This window comes from Chrysemys picta, chromosome 2 (genome assembly GCF_011386835.1).
Source record: "Chrysemys picta bellii isolate R12L10 chromosome 2, ASM1138683v2, whole genome shotgun sequence".
NCBI lineage: Eukaryota > Metazoa > Chordata > Testudines > Emydidae > Chrysemys > Chrysemys picta.
Window position 1 is genome coordinate 164,848,229 of NC_088792.1, and position 24,198 is coordinate 164,872,426.

Sequence of the window (24,198 nt, forward strand, 5' to 3'; positions counted from 1 at the left end):
ACCCAATGCTCTACTGGCACCACATTACAGGACTCTAAACTATTCTTAGATCACCACCAGAGAGATTGCAATATTCCTAAAAATCCATCATCCTACAGGCACGTACAAAAGGAAAGGGTGGTGCAACAACTCTTGCCCTTAAACTACTACTGAGCGGTTAAGGCACAGTACCCTGACAAACCTCCCTGTTCAGTAATTGCTGGAGGGGAAGGATAGCAATGAAGATCCTAGTTTTGGAATCAGGAGAAGGGGGACTTGCTTTGCAGTCAGGGATTGGGACATAGCACTTTCATAAATGCCCTATCATGAAGTTGTGTGGGCTGTGCAGTCCTGTTCTGTATGATACACACGAGGAGGTGGAATCATGACAAATGTCCCCATTTTGGATGATGCTTTAACAAATGCCTGTTCTACCCTAGGAGTGCAGGCCTATTCCATTTAAATTTTACCTGATATCAATTCTCCTGTATGGATAATTGGTTCCATCTTCTTCGCTTGGCAACTGACATACACCCTAAAAGGACACAAGGAAAGCAGAAATTATAAAGTTATAAGAGTTTTAAATTGTCTTGGGCTTTTTTTTTTCTTTTAAAAGAGAAAAAACACTAAAATAGTTTTAAAACGCAACCGTGGAGTCTGTCTAGTTATGTGATCATGCACAGGCATGTAGTCTGAGAGGTGAATAAAAGGTTTGCTTATTAAACTTGCTTGTTTGGGCTTATGCTTTCCCCTTGTTAATAACCATGAGGATTTCTAAAGAAACATAAGAATAAGAGAAAATCCAAGAGGAAAAAGTAGAACGATTAGGACAACAGATAAAGCATCAGATGCCAGCATTTTGTAGTACTGTATAGCTGGCACCTTGCTTCTATCCCTTGGACTTATCAAGTACAAGGTTGCATTTAGAGAGTTACAGAAGTTACTGCACGTATTAAAACTAAAGCATGCCAGAGATCAGGATCAATTTGAAAAGCAGGGTTAAATATGCATAAACTAATATTTGTACAGTATTACAGAAATGTTGATATTAAGCCATTGTGACCCCATGAATTACACCTGTGGGTGTATAGCTACAGTAAGGCATGTATCTATGCCATGCCAAAAGTCCCAGACCATTGTGATATCACCATCCTAACTCTACAGCTAATTTGGGTGAAACAATTTCATTGGTTTTATGAGGGAGACTGCACTGATAGTGGATTACTTGGCTCAACTGCCTGCCATATCAATGTGACACAAAATATCCCAAACACACACAGCCACTCACCGCAGCACACACCCCTCAAATGTTACTCTCACATATCAGCACAGAATCTCCCAACAACACCCTCAGACATACTCAGCACAACAACCTCAAGCACACATAGCCGAACACCTCATGTGCCACTTTCACAAACCAATGCAGACACTTGCCCACCCTCACACACATCTTTACCATAAACTTGAGCAGCAAAGCCATGGACCATTGCTAATGTAGTAAAGCTTTTTTTTGTTTCCAGGATAACATTCATTCTAGGACTCATTACTATCACTTACCTTTAGAAAACACTTATAGGAATACAGAGGACGTTGTTAGAATTTATATGGAATACAAAAATACCAAGGGTGAGACCAGTAACTTTGTACAGACCCATCAGAGGGGACTGGTTGTTCCAAATAGTCTATGACACTATCAAGCCAACCAACTCAAAATAGTAGTGGACTGGGGGTGCATTTACCCAGTGAAACACTGGGTCTTTAATGAACAAGAATATTGCAGCAGTGTACACACTGCTATGCTACCATGATTAATAAAAATCACACCCTCCAGAAAATGACATCCTTTAGCAAAGGCAGAACGCTATGGCTTTTGGATAGAACGAGAGAGAAAATAAGCTCTTCTCCCTTGCCAGTGACACCCACTGCAAACAGTCCAGATTTTAATCCAAATTGCAAACCAGAGAGCTTCAAACATTGGGAGAGCAATGGAATACACATACACGGCTAGGCAGCTATTCAGTCAAGAAACTTTTTTAGCTTATTTAGCTATCAAAACTAAATTTAACTGACCCACTCTGTCCTGGTACCCGTACTCTCAACTCAGGCATTAATGTTTCTAAACTTTCTAGACAATCCTTGCTATACAAAATGAACAAAGAGTCCTTGTGGCACCTTAGAGAGGACTCTGTTGTTTTTGCTGATACAGACTAACACGGTTACCACTCTGAAACCTTTCTAAACAGAAAGCTAATTATAATGGAAGTGATGGCAACCTGTAAACAAAACAAAAAATATAACTAATTTATATTAATCTTTGCAGACAGCTTTCCTAACAAAATAGTGTCTATATATGACACTGAGAAAAGGATGTGGGTAGACAAATTACCCCAGAAGAATGGGGTCTGATCTGGAAAAGAGTACCAACAACTTCAGTATGCAGCACAATAAAATAAAACTTCTTTAAGATACTGTTTCAGTGGTACCTCACACCAGTCAGGTTAAAAAATATAGATTGAATGGGGATAAATGTTGGAGAAATTGTGGTGAAAGAGGATTATTTTTTGCCTATATGGTGGACATGTCCAGTCAGAGAGTATTAGTATGCGATCAGTAACCAAATATCACAAATTGCTGGATATTATTACCACATGATCCTTTGCTAATCCTCTGAAGGCTTTCTAATGGAAATGATCACAAAAAATGGAAATGAAGAATTAATCTCATCTGCTTGTAGCTGCCTGGCTGATTGCAGCCTCACATTGAAAAAAGAAAAATAGCCCAACCGTAGAGGATTGGTTAAAATTATTATATTTATATATAGATGGTGGTTGTTATAGAAAAATTAACACATCAGTTACGTACCCATCAAAATAGACAGAGGACAAATAGATAGTTAGATATTTGGTTACCTTTAATATTCAGAAAAAATACATTCACCTGCAAAAAACCCAATATACCTGTCCAATTTTTTTGAATATTATACATCAGATTAGCTAGGTCTGGTAACTGTGTATATTGAGATATCACTCACTTTAGTAAGACCACTAGAAACAACATAGGGATTTTAATTATAATCACTCTATAATATGTTAAATATAAAGATCTGATGACAATATTCCTGTATAATGTCTCTTTAAACAAAAGCTAACTTGTAATATTTATTGCGTTTCTGATACTCACTTGGCAAAGATTTGTAAACTTATTAAAAACCTCCTAAATAATAAATAAATCTAAACTCTGCAAGTATCACAACACTCAAGGCTGAAACTAGCCTGGTGTCTCAAACTTTTTACACAAACCAGGCCCTTTTCCCCAGATAGCATGAACTTTTTTTGATACTAAACTGGAGAGCTACTAAACATAAGGAATCCCTCTTCCTTTCCTAAAGGCACACAATCAGCTAGAATATAGTTAAGTGAAGGACTCAAAAGGACATCTCAACTATCTCTCCCTGCTTCAGGGACATAGACATGTCAATTCCATAACTGAGTAGCAACTGACATAATCCCCTAACACAGCAGCTAAAACAGAAGGAGCAGAATAATGTGTACCTCTATGCCACCTTTCAACTAAAGAACACAAGATTTGAGAAAAAAAAATCAAAATACACCACCTCCCTACAGAGTAGGTAATTAACTGTTTTGAGGTTGGGAAGCTGAGGCACAAATAGAACTCCAGAGTCCCAACTTCCAGGCCTCTACTTTTGCAATTATAAATATGCTGAGAATGCATGGTCACGAATGGAAAATTACAGCTAAACAGAAAAGCAGGGGAAAAGCATGGATAAAAATTGAGGCCAATGCAAGTCAGAACAGAAAGGTATTTTCTGACATTTAAAAAAAGCAGAAAGGCTCTTACAGAAAGAATCACTGTATAATCCATTTAATTCACCTTCAATCTTTATGTTATGTGTAGTTGATAACTGTCTGGGATGACAGGGGATGAGGGAGAAGAGGAGTTGCGATGAATGATCAGAGCTGTTTACACAGGAAACCCGAAAAACCTTGTAGAAATGTATTCCAGCTACACTAAGTTTTTCCCTTCCTTCCCTGATTACGTTTGTTCTGAAAGCTCAACAATTCTGTATCCTTTTGGAACGTGTTATGGGTTCTTTTATACACTCTGTTGTCTTCACTCTGCGACATTTCTAACTTCAGCTGCAGTCCTGATTCGGCTTACTTTCCCAAGATTTCAACACTGCCTGCCATTTCTACTTATTCTACCCTGACACATCAACAGTGTCCTCTCCAGTAATGACTGTTTTACACAGAACACAGGCAGTAAAATGTCACATTCTTATAGACTTGTAGATTGGAAAAGCTATTGGTCAAGATTTAAATTCAGAGCAAGTTGGTACTAATATCAGAAGGGCTGGCCAAGGTGAAGTAGCAGTTACTGCTACAGAAACTGAATTTCATCTCAAATCCACTATCACTTATTTAATAGCTTTGAAAGGGAGATGCACCAAAAAAATCAGTGAATTGTGTCTTTTTAAAAAAATAAAGAATAGAACGTGTAGTGGAGACACAAGAAAATGAAAATACTATAGTCAAAAATGTTACCACTTTGTTTCCTATCACACAGTGTCCTTAGCAGAAAATAGAAATATTTCTGATCAGAGGAGCTCTGGGGCTAAGAGGACAGAAAACGGAAATATCCTAGGTCAGAGTGAGACACCAGACAATTCACTGCTACTCTACAGAATTCTTTTTAGTTTGGCCAGACATAAATCCCAGTGTGACCAGTTTCTGGCATAGATCTGATTCCATTACAAAGAGCTTATCCCAAGAACGAACATTGGATAAAATAACCAGCTGGTGGGTTATCAGTGGTCACTGCTTTGGATGGATCCCTGCAGCTTCTGCTAATTACTTAAAGGCCCTTCTAAATATCAGCCACAGCAGATCAGTGAAAGCCACAAAGTCCTCCCTCTCCTCCTTTTGCTACTTGAAAGCCTCACACAAGTACATAAACATATGCACTACATAGTCTGGGGCAATCAAGCAGCTATCCTGCATATATTCTTCATCAATAAGAGCCATTCTATTAAATTAGCAACTGGGAATAGCCCAGAGTGTTGGGATGAAGTTCAATTTAATTTTACTCTTTATATTTTGTTTTTGTCCCAGGAGCACGGAGTGTAACAACTTCACTGATTTTATCCTTCTAAGAAACGCCAGGAAAAACGAGTTTAATTTCACAAGAAACTGTACACAGTTTAACTGAGGTGAGCACAGAAATCCATTTCTGATTCTCATCCCCTTTACTTCAAGTGAAAATATACGGAACCACCTGATAATACCTTTCCCTCTAACAGTCTCATAAATTTCAAGAATAGATATTTATATCCACTTGAAACAGTTACTGTGTAGGAGCTGGTTCATATTTTACATTCTTTTCTGTGGTTTATCTGAATATAATGGTTTAGTATAAACTTAATGGTGATCATTTAGCAAAAAGTGGATTCCCACAGCATGCCCAGCAACACCAGTCCCACAAATCTCTGGCTTCTGAAGATTATCATCAAGCTAATATCAAAGATTGAATGGAACTAATCAATTACTGTCTTCAGTCCAGTCATAACTGTGGCTTATGGTTTTACCCATCTGTTGGGATTAACTTTTCATCGGTCTTTAAGAACAAGGTATTTGGAGCCTGTATAGACAAAACTCCAGGTGGAAGTGAAACATCATAGCACTCACTCAATACTCAAAAAAAAAAAAACCCCCAAAAAACCAAAACAAAAACAACTTCTCTTTTGAAAAAGACGACTTCAGCTTGTTCTTCCACACAAAGAAGAGAGCTTAGCTTAAAGGTCTGTCCCCCGATAAGGTACATTACAATGAAATGTAAGACTGGTCATAAACCCTCACAGCTATTCTGGGGTCAAAGATTCCTTTCATGTTCTGTTCTACAATACCTGATGGTTGACTTCAGATGTAATTTTTCAGAGGAATGCCCTATTTCTGAATGTCAAGCCCGAGAGAAGGTGTTTTCCTTTACTTTGATTTAGATGTGAAATTAATAGAAAGATGTTCGAGCTTAGCCACAAAATTTCTCATATGCCATTAGTTCTGGATGATACAGAAACTCACACCAGAGCAGTTCACATCTTCAAGTAACAGAGGCTATTATCACAGCAGAAGATGGTTCCCCTGAATCTTGGAGAGTTTCACATCGAATATATGGCTATCTAGACCAAATTGTGAATTCGAGAAATTTCAGGGTCATCATCCAGTGTAGGCTGAAGGAGCTGAAAGTGCATTATAGGCTAGAGGCAGTGACAACAAAGTGGGAGTGTACATTGAGTCTGAGAATCTGGCCTAAGAGATGTGTTAGTAAAGAGGTGTGTAGTGGGGCATGAGAAGGGAAAGGGTAGGCCAGTGCGGGGAAGCATTAAAAGAATTAGAAAGCGAGTACAGTAGTTGGTAGGGTGGATGGAGATGTGTTGAACATTATGACATACTGGACTCTGATAGTAAGTCACCTGGGGATAGGATTTAGAGTTTTCACTCACTTACATACTACTTGTTTTTGTATTGTTTGTTTTTTTACAATATAAAGAATGCAAAACTGCACATTAATCTACAAAAGGAAAATGTTCATTACAAACATTTCCACACATGTAGCTGAGAGACTTTTTTTTGTTTTTTATATAAACACAATAGGATAAAATGCTTCTTTGGTTATTGCAAACAGACAGATTGTTGTAGGAAGTTAATATGATAAAAACTATTACTCTGAGTTACTGCATAAACTTTCCTTTTTTAATCAGAGATATGTAACAGTAAGCAGCATATTTCTTGTATATCAATCACAGAGATACTGTCTTTTACATGAAATATTCAAAGAAAACTCACCATGAATTTCGTATCACCCTTTGACAATGTGTCTGTGACAAAGTGGATTTTTTTCAATTGTTCTACAACTTGGTGCAAAAGCTTTGGCTGGAAACAATAATTAATGTCAAAAGTAAACAAAGTGAAATGAAACATTACTTAACTAAGAAAGAGGAACCTGTTTGTTTACCAGCAACGTGACCCACCGATGTACAATATGTCCTTGTGAAAACCAAGGAGATCTCAATGATAGAATCTGGTCCTGAAAAAATATTTTCCGAGACTTTGGCAGAAACTACATACCATAAATAAATCACTACTTGAGAATCTGGTTAAGGAAAATTGTTCTCTCAAACCTCTATTGTATTGCAAGACAAAGAAGAGCACTGAAGTATTTTCATTAGAGTTGACAAAACTTGTACAATTTAAAATCTTATATTTCTAAATTAATGACCTTCTGTTTTTGTGGCTTGCTAGTTTCCATAGGTCCATTAGCATCTGCTTTGATTTAATCTAGAAATATTCTTTTGTAAATACTAAAGAATAGCGCTGCCAACTTTCAGTGACGGTTAAATGTTGTTCTGTGGCATACTATACGGTGGGAGATTAGTTTCCTATTCTGTTGGTTCGCTCCATACAAAAAGGTACCTCATTCCTCTTTAAGACCTATTTAAAAAAAAAGTGATTAAAGTGTGTCAACGGTATAAATATATGCAATTGCCTACAGGAAAAACTCTTTAAGAGAATGATGCAATTGACACCTCAGAAAATGTGATCCTGGAAATTCTAAACAGTTGAGGTTACACTCAAACAAAATATTTGGGAGCACAAAATTACAGGATCACCCTACTACTTTAAGTCTGCCCTCATCCACTGCTGAGTTTCCACCCTCAGTGTCTGTGATAATGAATGGAAGAGGGAGACATTGATATATATATATATATATATAAAAAATAAAATAAAGACTTTGCTACTGGTAGACACTTCAAATCCATTACTTCCACTTTAATTGCATAGCTTGCCAGCAGAATAAAGGAACTCTGGAACAGAGTGTAATGACACTGGTATGTAAATTAATGACATTTTTGGTGTGCCTCATAAGAGGCTCATAGCTTCAGATACAATAGTCAAGCATGCATTAAGTGTCTTGTGAGACAACGTTTTTCCATTTTAAAACACAAATGCTTTTTTTGGGAGGTGTGGGGGACTCTCCTGAAAGTAGCTATTTTTGGTGACAAGATAATAAAAGCCTGTTTTTTGCCAAAAGTGCATATGGTCTCAAAGAAGGCAGGGCCTTTTTTTTTGGTCGTGATATAAATCAGGATCACTATATAATGCTACAGAAAAGTACACTCAATTTATAAACAAGAAAAAGATACCAAGCACATTACACTGAACAAGCAGCTGTCTGATTACTCTGTGCCCTCCATGGTCCTGGCCACTGTCCTTCCAGTTGCAAACAACCAGCATTTTCGAGCACTTCTGTAGTATTAGGCAAAAGGGATTACACCCTTTTCACCACAGGGACTAAGCACTAATTCCCTGGTGGCTTGAGGAGCAAGAGACTGAAATAAGCTTTATCTTCCTCACTGCATTGCAAAGCATTAGCTATTGAGCCAGGCCTGCATGCATTGTGTTCAATATATTAGGAGTGAAATTTCTTTAGCATATATAAGAGTTATGCAAAATACTTCTACAAAATGATTAAAACGTGTCATATCCAAACACATGAAGGGTAGTTTGCATAATTCCCCATATAATGCTAATTCCCAAATATTCAGGATTTTATTAATAAACTATAAAAAGTTATTATGGTGTCAAGGAATCAATGCAAAAAGCTGCAATATGAACCCAAATGCAAAGGAATTTATGATTTTATGATTTGCTGATAAAAGTTCATAAAACTCAGCTTTTAAATAGTAATAAGTTGCATAGAGAAAGACAGGCACCTGTTTGGTTGATTCAGAAGTGAAACTTGGATGGGTCAGGAGAATATCCATATCCCCACTTGATTCCGCACCTGAGAAAGCAAAGAGTGAAGAAGAAAAGCTGTAAGTCTTGATATCAGTTAAGAACAGACCATAGAGGGTTGTGTTTGAATCTTAGTGCTAAAGAAAAGAAGAGAAGCTCCTCTATCCGCAGAACTAGCACAGAATAGTTATTAAGGTTTTTAATAATAGGGTAGACAAAGACCTGTCAGGAATGGTGCAAGTATATACTTGGTCTTGCCACAGCACAAGTAGCTTGACTAAATGACTTCTCAAGATCCCTTCCAAATCTACATTTCTAAGTTTATGATTAATAAGGCAGCCTCTACACTATCTCCAGGAGCGTCGCCAGCTTTTCTGCCACTCTAGGCGGCGAAAGGTCCTGCCCCAAAATGCCTCCCCCCAGAGAGGTGGCGGAAGGTCCCGCTGCCGAAATACCGCCGCGGTCGCCGCCCCCCAAATTGTAGTGCCCTAGGCGACCGCCTAGGTCGCCTAATGGATTGCGCCAGCCCTGACTATCTCAACCCTAATGTGCTAATACTAAGAAGTTACATAAGGGACCAAAAACCATTTTCAATTGATAGTAAAAGCATTTAAGGTCTTTCTGTTCCACAGCTTGTTGAATATTTTCTGCTGTGTGCTTCCACCAATCATTTTTTATTTTACACAGCTTAGACAGAGTAGATTGTTTAGAGCTGTGACAGGTGGCTTTCTTAGTGATTGAAGTCTTGACAGATAACCAAGCTTTATGTGCCTCATGCAATGAGTCAAGTACTGTACATGCATTATCTTGTGGCAGCATTCCCATCCATAGCGAAGATGGCAGTATACTACACAGACAAGACAGACATCATCCAACGCTGGGCTGAACACTTTGTCTACTTAATCATCCATCTGCAATTTCAAAAGCTGCTATCGATGGTGTACCATGGTTCCCAATACATGAAGGACTCACTAGGCTGCCAGTGTTACTGAGACAGAAACCGCCAAAAAAACAACTGTCACAAGGAAAGGTGCCTGGCTTAGATAGAATGCTGCCAGAAATCTATAAGCATAGTGGTTATCAAACATCTCAAATGCTTACACAGCTCTTCAACATCTGGGAGCAGAAGACCATGCCTCAAGACTTCAAGGGTGCTTCAGTTGTTCATACATACAAATAAAGGTGATTGAGTACTCTGCAACAACCATCGTGGTTTCTTGATTTTTTCCATTGCTGGGAAGATTTTGGCTTGCGTCTTGCTCCCCAGATCCTTCCACATCACCAATAACATTTCAGAGAGTCAGCATGGCTTTCGCTTGGGACACAGAACAGCAGACATGATTTTTCGGCTTGTGAAAATGCTTGGAACAAAACTGTGATCTCTATACGGTGATTGTAGACCTGATGAAGGCCTTTGACACTGTTAGTCAGGAGGGTCTCTGGTGAATCTTGACCTAAGCTGGCCACACAAATTTGTAACCATCATGCACTCATTCATGCTGGCTAGAGTGCTGGAAAATGGTGCTTCATCACAGCCTTTGTCACGAACAGCATGAAGCAGGGCTGTGCACTTGCACCTACACTATTTACCATTGTCCTTAGTGCTATGCTGCTAGATTCTTTCCAAGACTACGCAGCATCTTCAATCTCCAGTGTCTTTGTGCTCACATTAAAGCAATCGACTTGTTCATTAGGGAGTTCCTCTTCACTGATGATTGTCCAACACCCAGCACATACCGTCCAAGACATGCAGCATCCGATAGATGGCTTTTCTAGATCGGCAAAGCTATTTGGACTCTATCTGCCTCAAGAAAACCAAAGTACTTTACCAGACTGCTCCCAGAAAAATGTATTTTGCCGCTGAAATAGTAATTGCTGACAAGAGTGCTTAATGTAGTAGAAAAATTTTACTATCTTGGCAACACTTCATCTGATAATGCCACAATTGACTATGAAATCACGCAGTGCATTTCTAGAGCCAGTTCTGCCTATGGTTGACTTTGCTGCCACCTTTGCAATGAGAGAGACATTAGACTTCACACCAAGATTACTGTCTAGCATGCAATTATGTTAAGCACTCTTCTCCACAGGAGTGAAACATGGACATACTATAGCAGGCACTTGAAGCAACTAGAGAGTTTTCACATGTGCTGTATGCATCTCAACTATAAAATCAAATGGTTGGACAGGACACCAAATACTGAAGTTCTGGACCAGTGCTACATAACTAGCACTGAATTCCTAATCAGACAGGCGCAATTTTGCTGGGCTGGTCACCTTGTACATATGGATGCTACACAACTCCGCAAAGCCATATTTTAAGGACCATTGAAATCAGGAGCACCTACGCTGGGGGGCCAATGAAAATGACATGACACTCTGAAAGCTCACTTAAAAGCTGGCCACGTCAACCTGAACACATGGGAAGTTGCTGGTGCTGAGAAATTAGGATGGCGGCAGACTTGTTGGTCTGCAATTAAAGCCATCGAGAATAGCAGAAGAGAAAAAGTCAAAAGGAAACACGAGCAAAGAAAGTAGGTTTTGGTAAAAAAAAAAAAACAAAACAAAAAAAAAACCAACCATGCAGCGATGTCAGCTTAACATGTGGATGCATCTGTGGATCCCTCATCAGTTTACGTTTGTGCAAGACAACGCACTGAAACAAACTGACTCTCATATGTTGACTATGACAGGAGACTCCAACAGAGCTAAGAAGTGGATTAATTTTCATGGGACTCTGATGAAACTGTCAAGCATTTACCAATTAGTACCAATTTTGGTGGCAGCTTGTGTGATGTGGATACTTTTCCTTGGATACTGAGCTGAGATCACCGACTTGCTCCACAGAGGCCAACCAGCCAAGTTAGTACTTTGACTTCTTGATCACACAGCAAAGTAGCATCTCTGTGCCTCTTATTCTTAATGTTTATATAGTGTTATGGTGTTTAAAGACAGATCACTGTTATTTAATAAATGCAATTTTGAATAAGAACAACTTCTAAACTGCTTAACAACTATTTTGTAGTAAATCTACGTCTGGCATAGGTATATTTAAAATAAAATTTAATTGGGGAACATGACATATACTCAAGTCTTCATTAGTCTTTCTTCATTCGAATGCTAGACTTTTTACTACTGGCGTGAACAGTGGCTGATTATGGACAATGACATTTATAAAGTTTTTAATTTTTTAAGCTGGAGGACCTCATATATAATTCACACAAAAAATTAGTTAACCTCACACTGCTCAGCAAACAATAGATTAAAGTAGTGAGGTTTCTTATGCTTCATACTACACTAGTAGAAGTAATCATAAAAGATTAAACTACAGATGCCAAAATAAGTAAACATGTCACATTTTATGAAATTTTAGCTTTGATTTTTTAATTGAGTTGGTTCACTTACTGAAATTTGCAAAATAGGAAGTAATTTTCAATGGGTGTTATTTGTGTGAATTAGCAAGGTTCTGTTATGCTATATGTCTGCACATCAGTAATAAGAAAAACTCCAGAGTAATTCTGGAGCAGATGCGAGAGTTTTGAGGAGAAGGAAAATTTAAAGGAAACTATTCTTTGGTTTTACAATTCGCAGCATCCTACTCCGCTTCTTTTTATATCGCACCCATAGCCTTATATGTACAAACTGAATTAGTCAGTCTAAGCAAAAAGCAAGAAGTAAGTTTATTCCATCTGGTCAGTGTAACAGATTTTGCATTAAGGACTATGCACATCAGTACAAATTAAAAAACAACAATCTTAAGATCCACAATTCAGACGTTTGTCAGTAAGTTTTGACTTCTAGAACCATGATGTAAATGTGACGGCACAGTGCAGTACCAACCTCGCCTGAAACTGCCACAGACTGTAGCAATATATTCGGGGTCCAGTTTCTTAACCTCTTTCAATACAATTTCCTGTTGAGAAAAAAAAAAAGAGAGCAAGATCAAATCATTTGAGCTACCCTCTGTAGTAAGATGAGGCCCTGAAACATAACCTCTTGTGTCAGAGGCTCAGTCTGAGGCCTGAAGCAAAGTACTTCCAAGCACTGCTAAGCAAAAGCTGGGCTATGAGCCAGAGGCAGGCCCCACTCACAGAAGTTGGCAAGAAGAGGGCTGCTAGAAGCAAGTGCATCTTAAAGACAGGGTCAAAAGGACAGCATGGTGGATAGAAACAACACGATCAAAGGAGGAGACAGGCCCCAATGAGTCAAGGGGCTGTACTTCAATACGTCAGTAGGGATGAGTAATCTGTCCTGTAACTGTATAAAAGTAGGTCCCGGAGTGCGCATCTTTGACTGGCCTAGGGGGCAGTGGAAACTCCCGCCACTGACTGAGCTGGTCCATTGCCAGGGGGCACAAATTCATAGTATGTTTTGTAGACATACATACGGGAAACTATTACTGTACTTGGTTTGACAATAAACCTGGCTCGGGTTCCTTCGTACCTTATTAGAGTCTGTGGTCACTGGGGTTCTCTTGGGGTCTGCTGTGTCAGCTATCTGTGCAGAGCTGGGGCAGCACACAGAGGGAACACGCACGCAGCTGACTGTTATCATTGAACAAGAGCAGAGCACCAAACCGGTAGCTACTGACAACACCTTCTTCATTTGTTCTCATTGCCTTACTTCGTTGAGGAAGATTATATCTTACCTGCATCTGTAACATCTCTTCTCTAGGGATTCTTTTCTCAAAGTCTTCAAAATATCTGTACAAATAATTAAGAAGTCGAATGACTATGAGTAAGGCAGTGCATTTAAAATTTAACCAAGCAAACATTAGATAAAACTCCATACATTTTACATTAAACTGATTGATTAGAATTGATTAGAAACTAATAACCTAGACAGTGATAGCAAACCAATGCTCACAGGTTCCTTTTGCTAGTCTCAAACGCCTCATAAATTCCCATCACCGCAGGTCCTCTCTTTCACCACCATTAAAACAGATTTCAGAGGGGAGAGGAAGTACTGCTATCATACAGGAATACAGTATCAAGAATTTCTTCTGCAGCCTTCCAAAGGGGACAAGAACTTCATGGCTTTAAGAATTGACTCAGCAGCAGCAAACAGAAAGCTTTCCTTAACCAGTGGTCAGAGGCACCCAAACCATCAATTTTTCTAGAATTTAGACTCTCAGTGATCTAGACACAACATTTCAAATCAGAACCTGAGAGGAAAAGCCTGTTTTTTTCGCCACCTTTAATAACTCAAAAGTGGATAGGCTGAGCTGACTAAACCTTTCTAAAACAATGCATCTTTGGACTGCGACCAAGCACAGCTAATTTCATCCCCAAAGAAATTTGTTTGGGTAAGTTATGAGCAACTGAGAAAAGGGCAGAACAGGGGATGGAACTGGATCTTACCTATTAAGCGTGCTACTTATGGTTGTTATAATCTTAAAGAGTGTACTGGCCTCTGGAGGAATTTTTACAGAAGCCAAGCAACTATGTCCATGAAAATGAAACTGTCTTACTTTAGCCCAATTCGCTGATGATGATTTAGCTTGTGTTCATTTTTCCTTAGATCTGGAAGAAGCAGAATGACAGAAAAAATACTCAGGAGGAGGAAAATAACTTTAGCAAATAGATATTTGTTGTAAAGATGCATTGTAAAAATGATTTAACGCAACAGCAACTTTAAAGAGAAACACAAAGGGTAAGAGTTTTTGTTGTGCTTGTAAATTATGAGGAAGCTGCCCTATGGCTCACAGAATGAATGCAGTAGCATCTACTAAAACCACACCCCTATGACAGGACACATCCCTTATGCCAGCGTTTGCAGCAAGGGCATTGCAGGGCAGTGTAAAATAGCTAGCAAAAAGCCTGCTCAGGGGAGAACTCTACTCTGGTTAGACTGGGGCTCTTTAATCCCTCAAAAAACAAACAAAAAAAACCCACCACAAAACCCATCCCCTGCAAAATCCACATACAACCCTGACTCCTCACTTAGTTGCACCCAAGAAGTCAGTTCTAGTCACTGAGCAAAACTGTTTTAGGAAATAGTGAACCTATAAAAAAAAAAAAAAAAAAAAAAAATCAGTAAGGAGTAGTCATTGTAATGTTTAATATAGTGCTCAGTGCATACTTGTTGATTTTTACATTTATAAAGGGCCAAACCTTCAGCTGTATTGGAACAGCTGAAGCAGAAGGTGGTCTTTTGATTTGGACCATCCCAGACTGAAGTGGCCTCTGAAGCAAGTTACCACAGTCCAAGGACTGCACTGATGGACAAGGTGTGATCTTATGTGAAGATAAAATATGTGGCTCAAAAAAGGGAGCGCCAATCCAGGATTGTTTCCCAGCTTGATACATCTCCAAAATGGCATGGCCTAGAATCCCCACATTTGTTTTAGTCTGTTGGCAAGAATGGTAACTTGAACTGGTTTTGGAGCAGTTTGTTGGCACAGCTAGTTACCAAAATCAGTTTCTGCATACTTTATGGGCCACAATACAGTAACTCCTCACTCAATGTCCTCCCGCTTTCCTCCCACTTAATGTTGTTTCAAAGTTATGTCGCTGCTCAATTAGAGAATGTGCTCGTTTAAAGTTGTGCAATGCTCCCTTATAACGTTGTTTGGCTGCCTGCTCTGTCCACTGCTTGTAAGATTCCGTGGAAGAGCAGCAACTTTACAAAGGAGCATTCCACAAGTTCCTCTCCTCCCCCTCCCAGCGTTTCCCCCACCAAACAGCTGTTTGGCGGCACTTAGGACTTTGGGGGAGGGGGGGAGTGGGGGGAGAGGAGCAGGGATGTGGCGTGCTCCGGAGAGGAGGTGGAGTGGGGGTGGGAAGAGGTGGGCCTGGAGTGAAGCGGGGACAGGAAGAGGCGGGCCTGGAGCATCCCCCGGCAAAGTCGGCGCCTGTTCTTCTCCAGGGAAGCTGCCACTGCTGCTGCAAAGGGGCTTCCTAGTGTCCTTGCCTGCAGTGGGCTGTACCTGTGTGGGGTAAGCCAGGGGCACTTCCCAACCACAGTACAGTACCGTACAATATATAATGCCTTTTGTCTGCCCCCCAAAATTTCCTTTGAACCTAACCCTCTGCATTTACATTAAATCTTATGGGAAAATTGGATTCGTTTAACAACATTTCACTTAAAGTTGCATTTTTCAGGAACATAACTACAACGTTAAGTGAGGAGTTACTGAATATAATTTATGACAACATAAATTCCAAGGCCAGAAGGGACTATTGTGATCATCTAGTCTGACCTCCTGTATAACAGCCCATAGAACTTCCCCAATGTAATTCCTTTTGAACCAAATCACATCTTTTAAAGAAAGAGCTGATCTTGATTTAAAAATTGCCAAGGAGAAATTAAGAGGGGCAGTGGTGGCCTAACACGAGAATGAGCAGGAGGGAGAGAAAGGCTGGGCAACCTGGGAAGGAAAGGGTCTTATCTAGTAGCCTGTGTCCCAAAAAACGTCTTTACATTCCCAGGCAAAAATATTTAAGGTGCAATTAAAGTACCCATCAAAGTAGAAGACCTTAAAAGAAAATGGCAGTTTTAACAGCAATGTTCACAGAGCAACCACAACAGGCAGCAATCCTATCTTCAAGTAATTCCCCATTCCATCACACCAGTAACATTCAAATCATGTGTAAGAATCTCCAAAAAGTCTGAGGTTTCAAGAGTAAATGAGTTGTCACACTAAGAGACTTAACGAATATGAAAACAACAAGGAGTCTGGTGGCACCTTAAAGACTAACAGATTTATTTGGGCATAAGCTTTTGTGGGTAAAAACCTCACTTCTTCAGATGCATAGCGTGACAGTTACAGATGCAGGCATTATATACTGACACATGAAGAGCAGGGAGTTACTTTGCAAGTGGAGAACCAGTATTGACAGGGCCAATTCAATTAGGGTGGATGTAGTCCACTCCCAATAATAGATGAGGAGTGGACTACATCCATACATTTTTTTTCTTCAAAAAAACCTTCAGAAACAGACTTCAAAGAGAAACAGCAGAACTAAAATTCATTTGCAAATTTAACACCATTAATCTGGGCTTGAATAGGGACTGGGAGTGGCTGGCTCATTACAGAAGCAGCTTTTCCTCTCCTGGAATTGACACCTCCTCATCTATTATTGGGAGTGGACTACATCCACCCTAATTGAATTGGCCCTATCAATACTGGTTCTCCATTTGCAAAGAAACTCCCTGCTCTTCATGTGTCAGTATATAATGCCTGCATCTGTAACTTTCACTCTATGCATCTGAAGAAGTGAGGTTTTTACCCACGAAAGCTTATGCCCAAATAAATCTGTTAGTTTTTAAGGTGCCACCAGACTCCTTGTTGTTTTTGTAGATACAGACTAACACGGCTACCCCCTGATACTTAATACATATGGTAGCTTACATGTTCTTAACAGTGAAGATCATTAACCATTTCAACTGTTTATCAAGGGTTGAGGTTGATTCTCCATCACTGGCAATTTTTAAATCATGACCGGATGTTTTTCTATGTAACATGCTCTAGTTCAAACTGGATTTATTTCAGAAAAGTTCTATAGCCTGTGCTATGTAGGTAATCAGATGAGATGATCACAGTGGTCCCTTTTTACCTTAGAATGTATGAATCTAGCATACATCCAGCTCTTAGGTGCTGAACGAAAAGAAAGGGATGGATGCAGTGTCAGTGGAATCAAACTTATGCAACATAAGCACACAGGTACTACCAAAGCCATGCACTTCAGAGTTTGCAGCACTAGAAGAAACAATTGAAAAAGCCTGTTTCTTCAAACCGAGTCACTTTCCCTTTCCCCATATTTTGGGAGAATCCCCATCTGAAAATTTATCTGGTGCCTTTCTTCCCTGCACTGACTCAGCTTTGGAATGCTGAATGCCTATCCTTAATTGTATAACTGCTGTCATTTACGCAGTGAGCAGTTTTTCACAACTTGAGTCATAACCTTTTCACATTCTTCCAATCAAAGGCTCTGAAATCAGCAAGGTTTATGGTACACTCACCTTCCAATGTCTTTATCCCTTCATCCACAAGCTTCCTAGCTGCAGAAGGACTGCAAAGAATCAAGGCACTTCTTAACCAAACTGACACAGTGAAACCTCTCCAGCAGAAAATGTTATATCAAACAGTAGCACATTACACTAGAATTTACTAACAGATTACACCGAAGTTTATAATCAGGCAATTAGTTCTCCAGTACAAAAGCCATTTCTTACATTCATTCTCACATTCTCCCTCAACTTGGCATACATGGACCAGGAAATGGAGGAAGAGTATGGGAGTCAGGAGACATGGGTTCTATTCCCAGCTTTAACAGTGGCTTTGGACAAGTCACTTAACTTTTCTGCGCCTTGGTTTCCCTACACGCAAGAGAACAATGTTACCCACCTTAAAAAGTTGGCTATGGAAAGGCTAAAGTGGGTTATCATCAACTCGATTTCCTCCTACCTCTTCAGTAGCTCCTTCACATTCCTTTTGGAAGTCGCTCCTCCTCTCCATTCCAGCTCTTGTCAGTATCTCTCAAGGCTCTGTCTTTTGTCTGCTCCTCTTTTCCCTCTCTGTTATAAGCAGGTGACCTCATCCACTTCCATGGCTTCCACTACCATCTCTTCACTGTCATTTCCCCAATGTACATTTCCCCTGGGCTCAGTCTTGAATCTCTAATGTCTCAGTTTGGATGTCCCGCTGCCAACTCAATCTCCATATTCTTTCTTCAAACCCTCAATTTCTACACTGCTGTTAATAACTCTACAAGTAGATAGAACCATACAAAAAAATTCTTACCCTATGCCACTAACTCGGGTCAGGAAATTGATAGATGAGCTTGTATCATCCTGTCGAATCTGGAGAAAAGAGACTGTTCTCTAACTCACTTGAAAAGTCACAGGAACATAAAGTAACTCAGTGAATTATTGCACTTGAAAGTTGCTGTAGTCTTTTTAGATCTGACCTACTACCTACACATCAGACACTCATGTCATGATTGTCTAGATCCACTCAGAAAGAATCTGGACAGGTGGTTTTCAGTGCCCAAGCCCTTGGCTCTAGAATTTGCTTCCTTCTTTGGTTTCAGAGAAGAGAGTTTGATACTCAGAGGGATGTTATAAGGCTTTAAGTGAGGCTGGTTCTTTTTTTAGTGGAGGGAGAAAAGTCCTTTTTAGTTTTTGCTGACATGTCTATTTAGATTTACAACCGCATTTTTAAAGCCATTGTCTGAACCCTTCTATATACTGAAGTAAATTCTATATGTTGGGAATAAGTACATAAGAGAAGGGTGGGAGCCCAAATTTAGAACAAGAGGGGGTGCTGCAGGCCAGGACTAAGGTGCACTGGGAAAAGCCATGTGCAGGAAGCTTTCTACATGTCTGTCCAGACTAAGGTAGGTGGCCCTGGCTAAAACCAAACTTCCACGAGAACCCACTTCATCAATTTGGTGGACAGAATAGGCAGGAAGGCAAACTGATCATATCCTGTAATATTTCCAGAGATGTACAATTTTTTTCAGGATTTTTTGTTTTTAGATACCCATTTCCTTCTTTCTACTCCCCTGGCAGTCTACGTGCATCTCCCTCCTGCTTGACCTCAGTCTCTCCAGAAACAGTAAAGCAGTTGCATGGAGTTAGCAGGAGGCCTTGGAAGGTACAGAAAAAAAAAATGCCCACAGAGAAGAAGGTCAAAGAGGTTCACCTTTTCAAGCTTACGTAGTTTTCCAGTGGATAAAAACTCATCAATCTTCTCAGCTATTTTAGCTCCTACTCCTTCCTAAAAAAGAAACAGAACCAAAAAGTCAATGAAACTTTACCTTCAGGATAACTAGCATCAGACATTATGGATAAACTACAAAACTAAATTCAGAAACTTGCAAAACAGAAACACAATCAAACTTACAAGACAATATTTTGCTAATGTTCATAATTGTAAGCAGCAGCATTATGAGCAACAGAAGCAGACTCTAATTTTCCCTATTTTACAGTGAAATTTCAAAATGGGCTTTTAGCAAAATTTACAATTCCTGCATTAAATTTAAACCTCTGAAGTCTGAGAAAATGCAGGAAAAAAGCATATTGTTGGGTCTCCTCAATTACAACTATGATAATGTATATTATAATACACTAAAATATTAACACAAAATGGAATTTAATTGTGTGGATGATAGGAACTCGGATAAAACATTATCATCTGTTTTACAGCTTACCAGCTTCTTTGCTTCAGCTCCACTTTTGATCTTGCTTGGATACTTGGATATTACAGAAGCTGCTTTTCTATATATATATATATAGAAAAAAAAGACAGTTCCATTCACTTTCCAGCCTTCAGTGAACAGTATCAAATGACCAGACAAACATTTTGTGTACACCCTCATTACAGTGCACTGTGTGTGGTTCCACCCTGGAGCAGTGGCATCTGTATAACTACCCCCTATTTCTCATGCAGCAGGAACACACCCCCCCCCCACCTGAATATCACTTTCCTCACTTTAACATAAGCGGCTCACATAAGGACTTTTATAAATAAGGTAAACAGCAATGTTTTACAATTTACAAAAGAGCCTGTTATTCAGAAGTACTTTACAAAAACTACTTATCTGGTTAGCCACCTCAGATATTTGGGGGGTGGGGAGGAGGGGCAGATTTTTTTCCATTCCGCCCCAAGGGCCAGCTTAGAAAAATTGAAAAATATGAAAAGAAACTTGTGAAATAGTTTCTCTCAGAATGAACAGTGAAAGAGAAAGGAAAGAAGGAAAAGCTTGAGTGAGGCTAGCATTTCAAAGAATACATTAGTAACAATTTAAATTATATTACACAGGTTCATAGAACGGCTAGTTTTGTCTACTATTTTGACACTTACTGTATGTGTGATGATAACACACTATTAAAGAATCTGCTGTTGTTGTTGTTGTTACTATAAAGTTCGGATATCTACCTGAATTTACTGTTGATCCTTAAATATTGTGCTCTGTTACCTACATTATACGGACAGTCATTTTCCAAGCTCTCTCTCTGGAAACACAAGTTTCTCCTGTATCTGCATAATAAAGTCAGGTCTATTTACATACTATTTCTGAGCCTAAAGGGTATAAACTTTCCTTTTGGCTTACAAAAATACTGATGTCTTCTAGTTTCAAACATTTTTTTCTTATTTGCCAATAGACAAAAACATATGTTTATTATTATTCAAATCAAAACTAAATAATTTACACCTATTTCATCAATATACCAAACAGCATTTTATATGCTAACTAACTTATACAGAACGCATTTCTCATTCTTCAAAAATGAAATTTTAGTTTCAATAAGCAAGTAATTACTATAGATATTTCAATTTTTTAGGCGGGGGGAGAACAGGGAGAAAAAACCCACCATTTTTTTTTAAATGCCATCTAAATTTCAAAAAAAGTTTTACGTCTCTTCTTAAGTGCATAATGAAGTATCTGGCTGGATTGGAATTTTAAGATTGCAGAACACTGTTAATCAAATTAGAATCAGCCGAGACCCTGAGCCTAGCTTAAATTTAGAACATAAGAACGGCCATACTGAGTCAGACCAAAGGTCCATCTAGACCAGTATCCTGTCTTCTGACAGTGGCCAACATCAGGTGTCCCAGAGGGAATGAACAGAACAGGTAATCACCAACTGATCCATCCCCTGTCACCCATTCCCAGCTTCTGGCAAACAGTGGCTAGGGACACCACCCCTATCCATCCTGACTAATAGCCATTGATGGACCTATCCTCCATGAACTTATCTAGTTCTTTTTTGAACTCTGGTATAGTCTTGGCCTTCACAATATCCTCTGTCAAGGAGTTCCACAGGTTGACTGAGCATTGTGAGAAAAAATACTTTTTGTTTGTTTTAAACCTGCTGCCTATTAATTTTATTTGGTGTCCCCTAGTTCATGTGTTATGAGGAGTAAATAACACTTCCTTATTTATTTTCTAAACACCAGTCACGGTTTTATAGACTTCTATCATATCCCTCCTTAGTCATCTTTTTTCCAAGCTGAAAAGTCCCAGTCTTATTAATATCTCCTTATACTGAAATCATTCCATACCCCTAATCATTTTTGTTGCCCTTTTCTGAACCTTTTCCAGTCCAATAGGTCTTCTTTGAGATCGGGCAACCACAACTGCACGCAGTATTCAAAATGTGGGCATACCATGGATTCACACAGAGGCAATATGATGTTTTCTATCTTATTATCTATACCTTTCTTAATGATTCCCAACAATCTGTTCACTTTTTTGACTGCCTCCACACATTGAGTGGATGTTTTCAGAGACCTATCCACAATGACTCCAAGATCTCTTTGTTGAGTGGTAACAGCTAATTTAGACCCCATCATTTTATATGTATAGTTGGGATTATGCTTTCCAACGTGCATTACTTGGCATTTATCAACATTCAATTTAATCTGTCATTTTGTAGCCCACTCACCCAGTTTTGTGAAATCCTTTTGTAGCTCTTCCCAGTCTGCCTGGGACTTAACTATCTTGAGTAGTTTTGTATCATCTGAAGTTTGCCACCTCACTGTTTACCCCCTTTTCCAGATAATTTATGAATATGTTGAATAGGACTGGTCCCAGAACAGACCCCTGGGGGACACCACTATTAACCTCTCTCCATGCTGAAAATGGAGCATTTATTCCTACCCTTTGTTTACTATATTTTAACCAGTTACCAATCCCTGTTGAATAAGACTGGGCCTGGAGTAGTTTCCCATGGCACCCAGGAGAGGGGACACCACAGCCCTCTTTCTGCGCTGAGAGCAGGGAGGGTTGGGAGAACAAGGTGATACCCGCACCGCTCGCTGGCGCACCTACCTGTACGCGTTGTACTTGTGGATGGCTCGGTTCACGTTCTTCTCGTAGTTCGCCAGTTCTGCAGCCCAGGGGCAATGGAAAGAGACACGGAGACATTTCTTACACGCACTTGGGTCTGACCACTCACTCCGAACCGGTTCTCACTCAAGAGCGGGCAGGTTACCATTACCAGGCTAGCACAGGTGACGAGTTATATTCCCATGTGGTGCCTGGGCACCAGCAATATTCAGAGCCCAGGAGCCCAGCTCCACCAATATTTGGGGCCGGGTGTCCTCCCCCTCCCACCTGCCACCCCCTGCCTCTTCCCCACAGCTCCATGCTGCCTCCCTGTGGCAACTGCTGCCGCAGGGCCCTAGTGCCCCCCATCTCGACTGCCACGGCAGACTGAGTTTGAGCCTGCCCTTCCACCTCAGACCCTTCCCTTTTCCGGCAGGACCCTCCACCAGGACAGGGCCCCCCCGCCCCTCCCGCCCACAGTCACCACTCCTGCCCCATGCTGGGCAAGGAGGCAGCCACCCATCCCTCACCCCCAGTGAGGCTACAGTCAGGGGCAACAGCAGGGGAGGAGGCACACACAGCACCTCCAGCACCCACCACAGGGCAGCTGAGGGAGATTCCTGGACCTGAGAGAGGCCCTAGGAGCACATGTGGTGACAGTGGTGGGGGTGAGTGTGCTGCTGTGGGGATGGGAAAGGGGGGCTCCTCCCCCCAGAGCTCGCTGCTGCCAGCAGGGAAAGGGCTGGGGGAGACCTCCTCTCTGGCCCGTCCTGGAGCAGCCTGCCTGCACCCCAAACTCATCCCCAGCCCTGCCCCACCCCAGAGCCCACACCCCCAGCCAGAGCTTTTACCCCCCCACTGCACCCTCAACCCTCTGCCCCAGCCCTGAGCCCCTCCAGCACCCCAACCCCCCCAGCCCCAGACAGAGCCCTCACCCCTCACACTCCTACTCTCGCCCTGAGCCCCTCCCACACCCCAAACCCCTCATCTGCAGCCACACCCCACAGCCCTACACCCCTCCCTCCACACTCGCTCCCAGAGCCCGCACCCCAATCCCCTGCCCCAGACTAGGGCCTGCACCCCCAGACCTCCTCCGCCACCCAAAATCCCTCCCAGAGCCTTGGGCAGGTGGGGGGGGGGGGCGGAGTTTGGGCAGGGGCGGGTTCTGGGTACCACCAAATTCGGGCTAATCCGGGGCCCCGGGTGCCCCTCACACGCGCCTTCCCCGACAGGCCACGCCCGGCCGCTGAACCGCCGCCAATAGCCAGCCCCCGCCCCGCCCCCCGGCGCAGCCCCCGCTCGCTCGCCCAACCCACCGCTCAGGAAGTCTGTGATCCCCGCATTGGGGCTCTCCTGCGGCGCCTTCCGCTTGCTCATGGCGGCCCCGGCCCCGGCAGCCGACAGCTACTAGGGCAGGCAGGATGATGGGAGCAACAAGGGAACTTCCGGTTCCTGGGGAGCGGGGGGCGGGGAGGTTAGCGGCGGACTCCTCCTTCCCCGCGCCCACACGCGGGGGAGAAAGGACGAGACGCAGTGCATTGTGGGTAATTTGTCAACGTCTTATCTGCAAGCGCGAAGCCTGCAGCACCATGGGAGGGATAGTGTTTCTCTCGGCCTTCATCTCCCATCAG

The 24,198-nt window shown here is 41.1% G+C and overlaps 1 protein-coding gene across 9 annotated transcripts in view; it reads right to left on the minus strand.

The window, feature by feature from the left end:
• The window catches only part of POLB (DNA polymerase beta), a 37,571-nt gene extending 13,474 nt beyond the window's left edge, over positions 1–24,097 (minus strand). For 6 of the 9 annotated variants that reach the window (XR_010598670.1, XR_010598669.1, XR_010598668.1 and 3 more), the window contains exons 1-12: positions 23,884–24,097; positions 22,571–22,628; positions 19,946–20,012; positions 19,438–19,512; positions 18,535–18,593; positions 17,754–17,803; positions 14,260–14,311; positions 13,438–13,492; positions 12,630–12,702; positions 8,768–8,838; positions 6,840–6,926; positions 450–514 (exon numbers count right to left, since the gene is read on the minus strand). Coding sequence is in view for 3 of the 9 variants with exons in the window: in XM_065584751.1 (XP_065440823.1) it covers positions 450–514; positions 6,840–6,926; positions 8,768–8,838; positions 12,630–12,702; positions 13,438–13,492; positions 14,260–14,311; positions 17,754–17,803; positions 18,535–18,593; positions 19,438–19,512; positions 19,946–20,012; positions 22,571–22,628; positions 23,884–23,944 (773 nt within the window). In the remaining 6 variants the exon portion in view is untranslated. The remainder of the gene's footprint in view (positions 1–449; positions 515–6,839; positions 6,927–8,767; positions 8,839–12,629; positions 12,703–13,437; positions 13,493–14,259; positions 14,312–17,753; positions 17,804–18,534; positions 18,594–19,437; positions 19,513–19,945; positions 20,013–22,570; positions 22,629–23,883) is intronic. The other 3 variants (XR_010598673.1, XM_065584753.1, XM_065584754.1) reach the window with 2 other exon arrangements.
• Between the last annotated feature and the right edge of the window lie 101 nt (positions 24,098–24,198).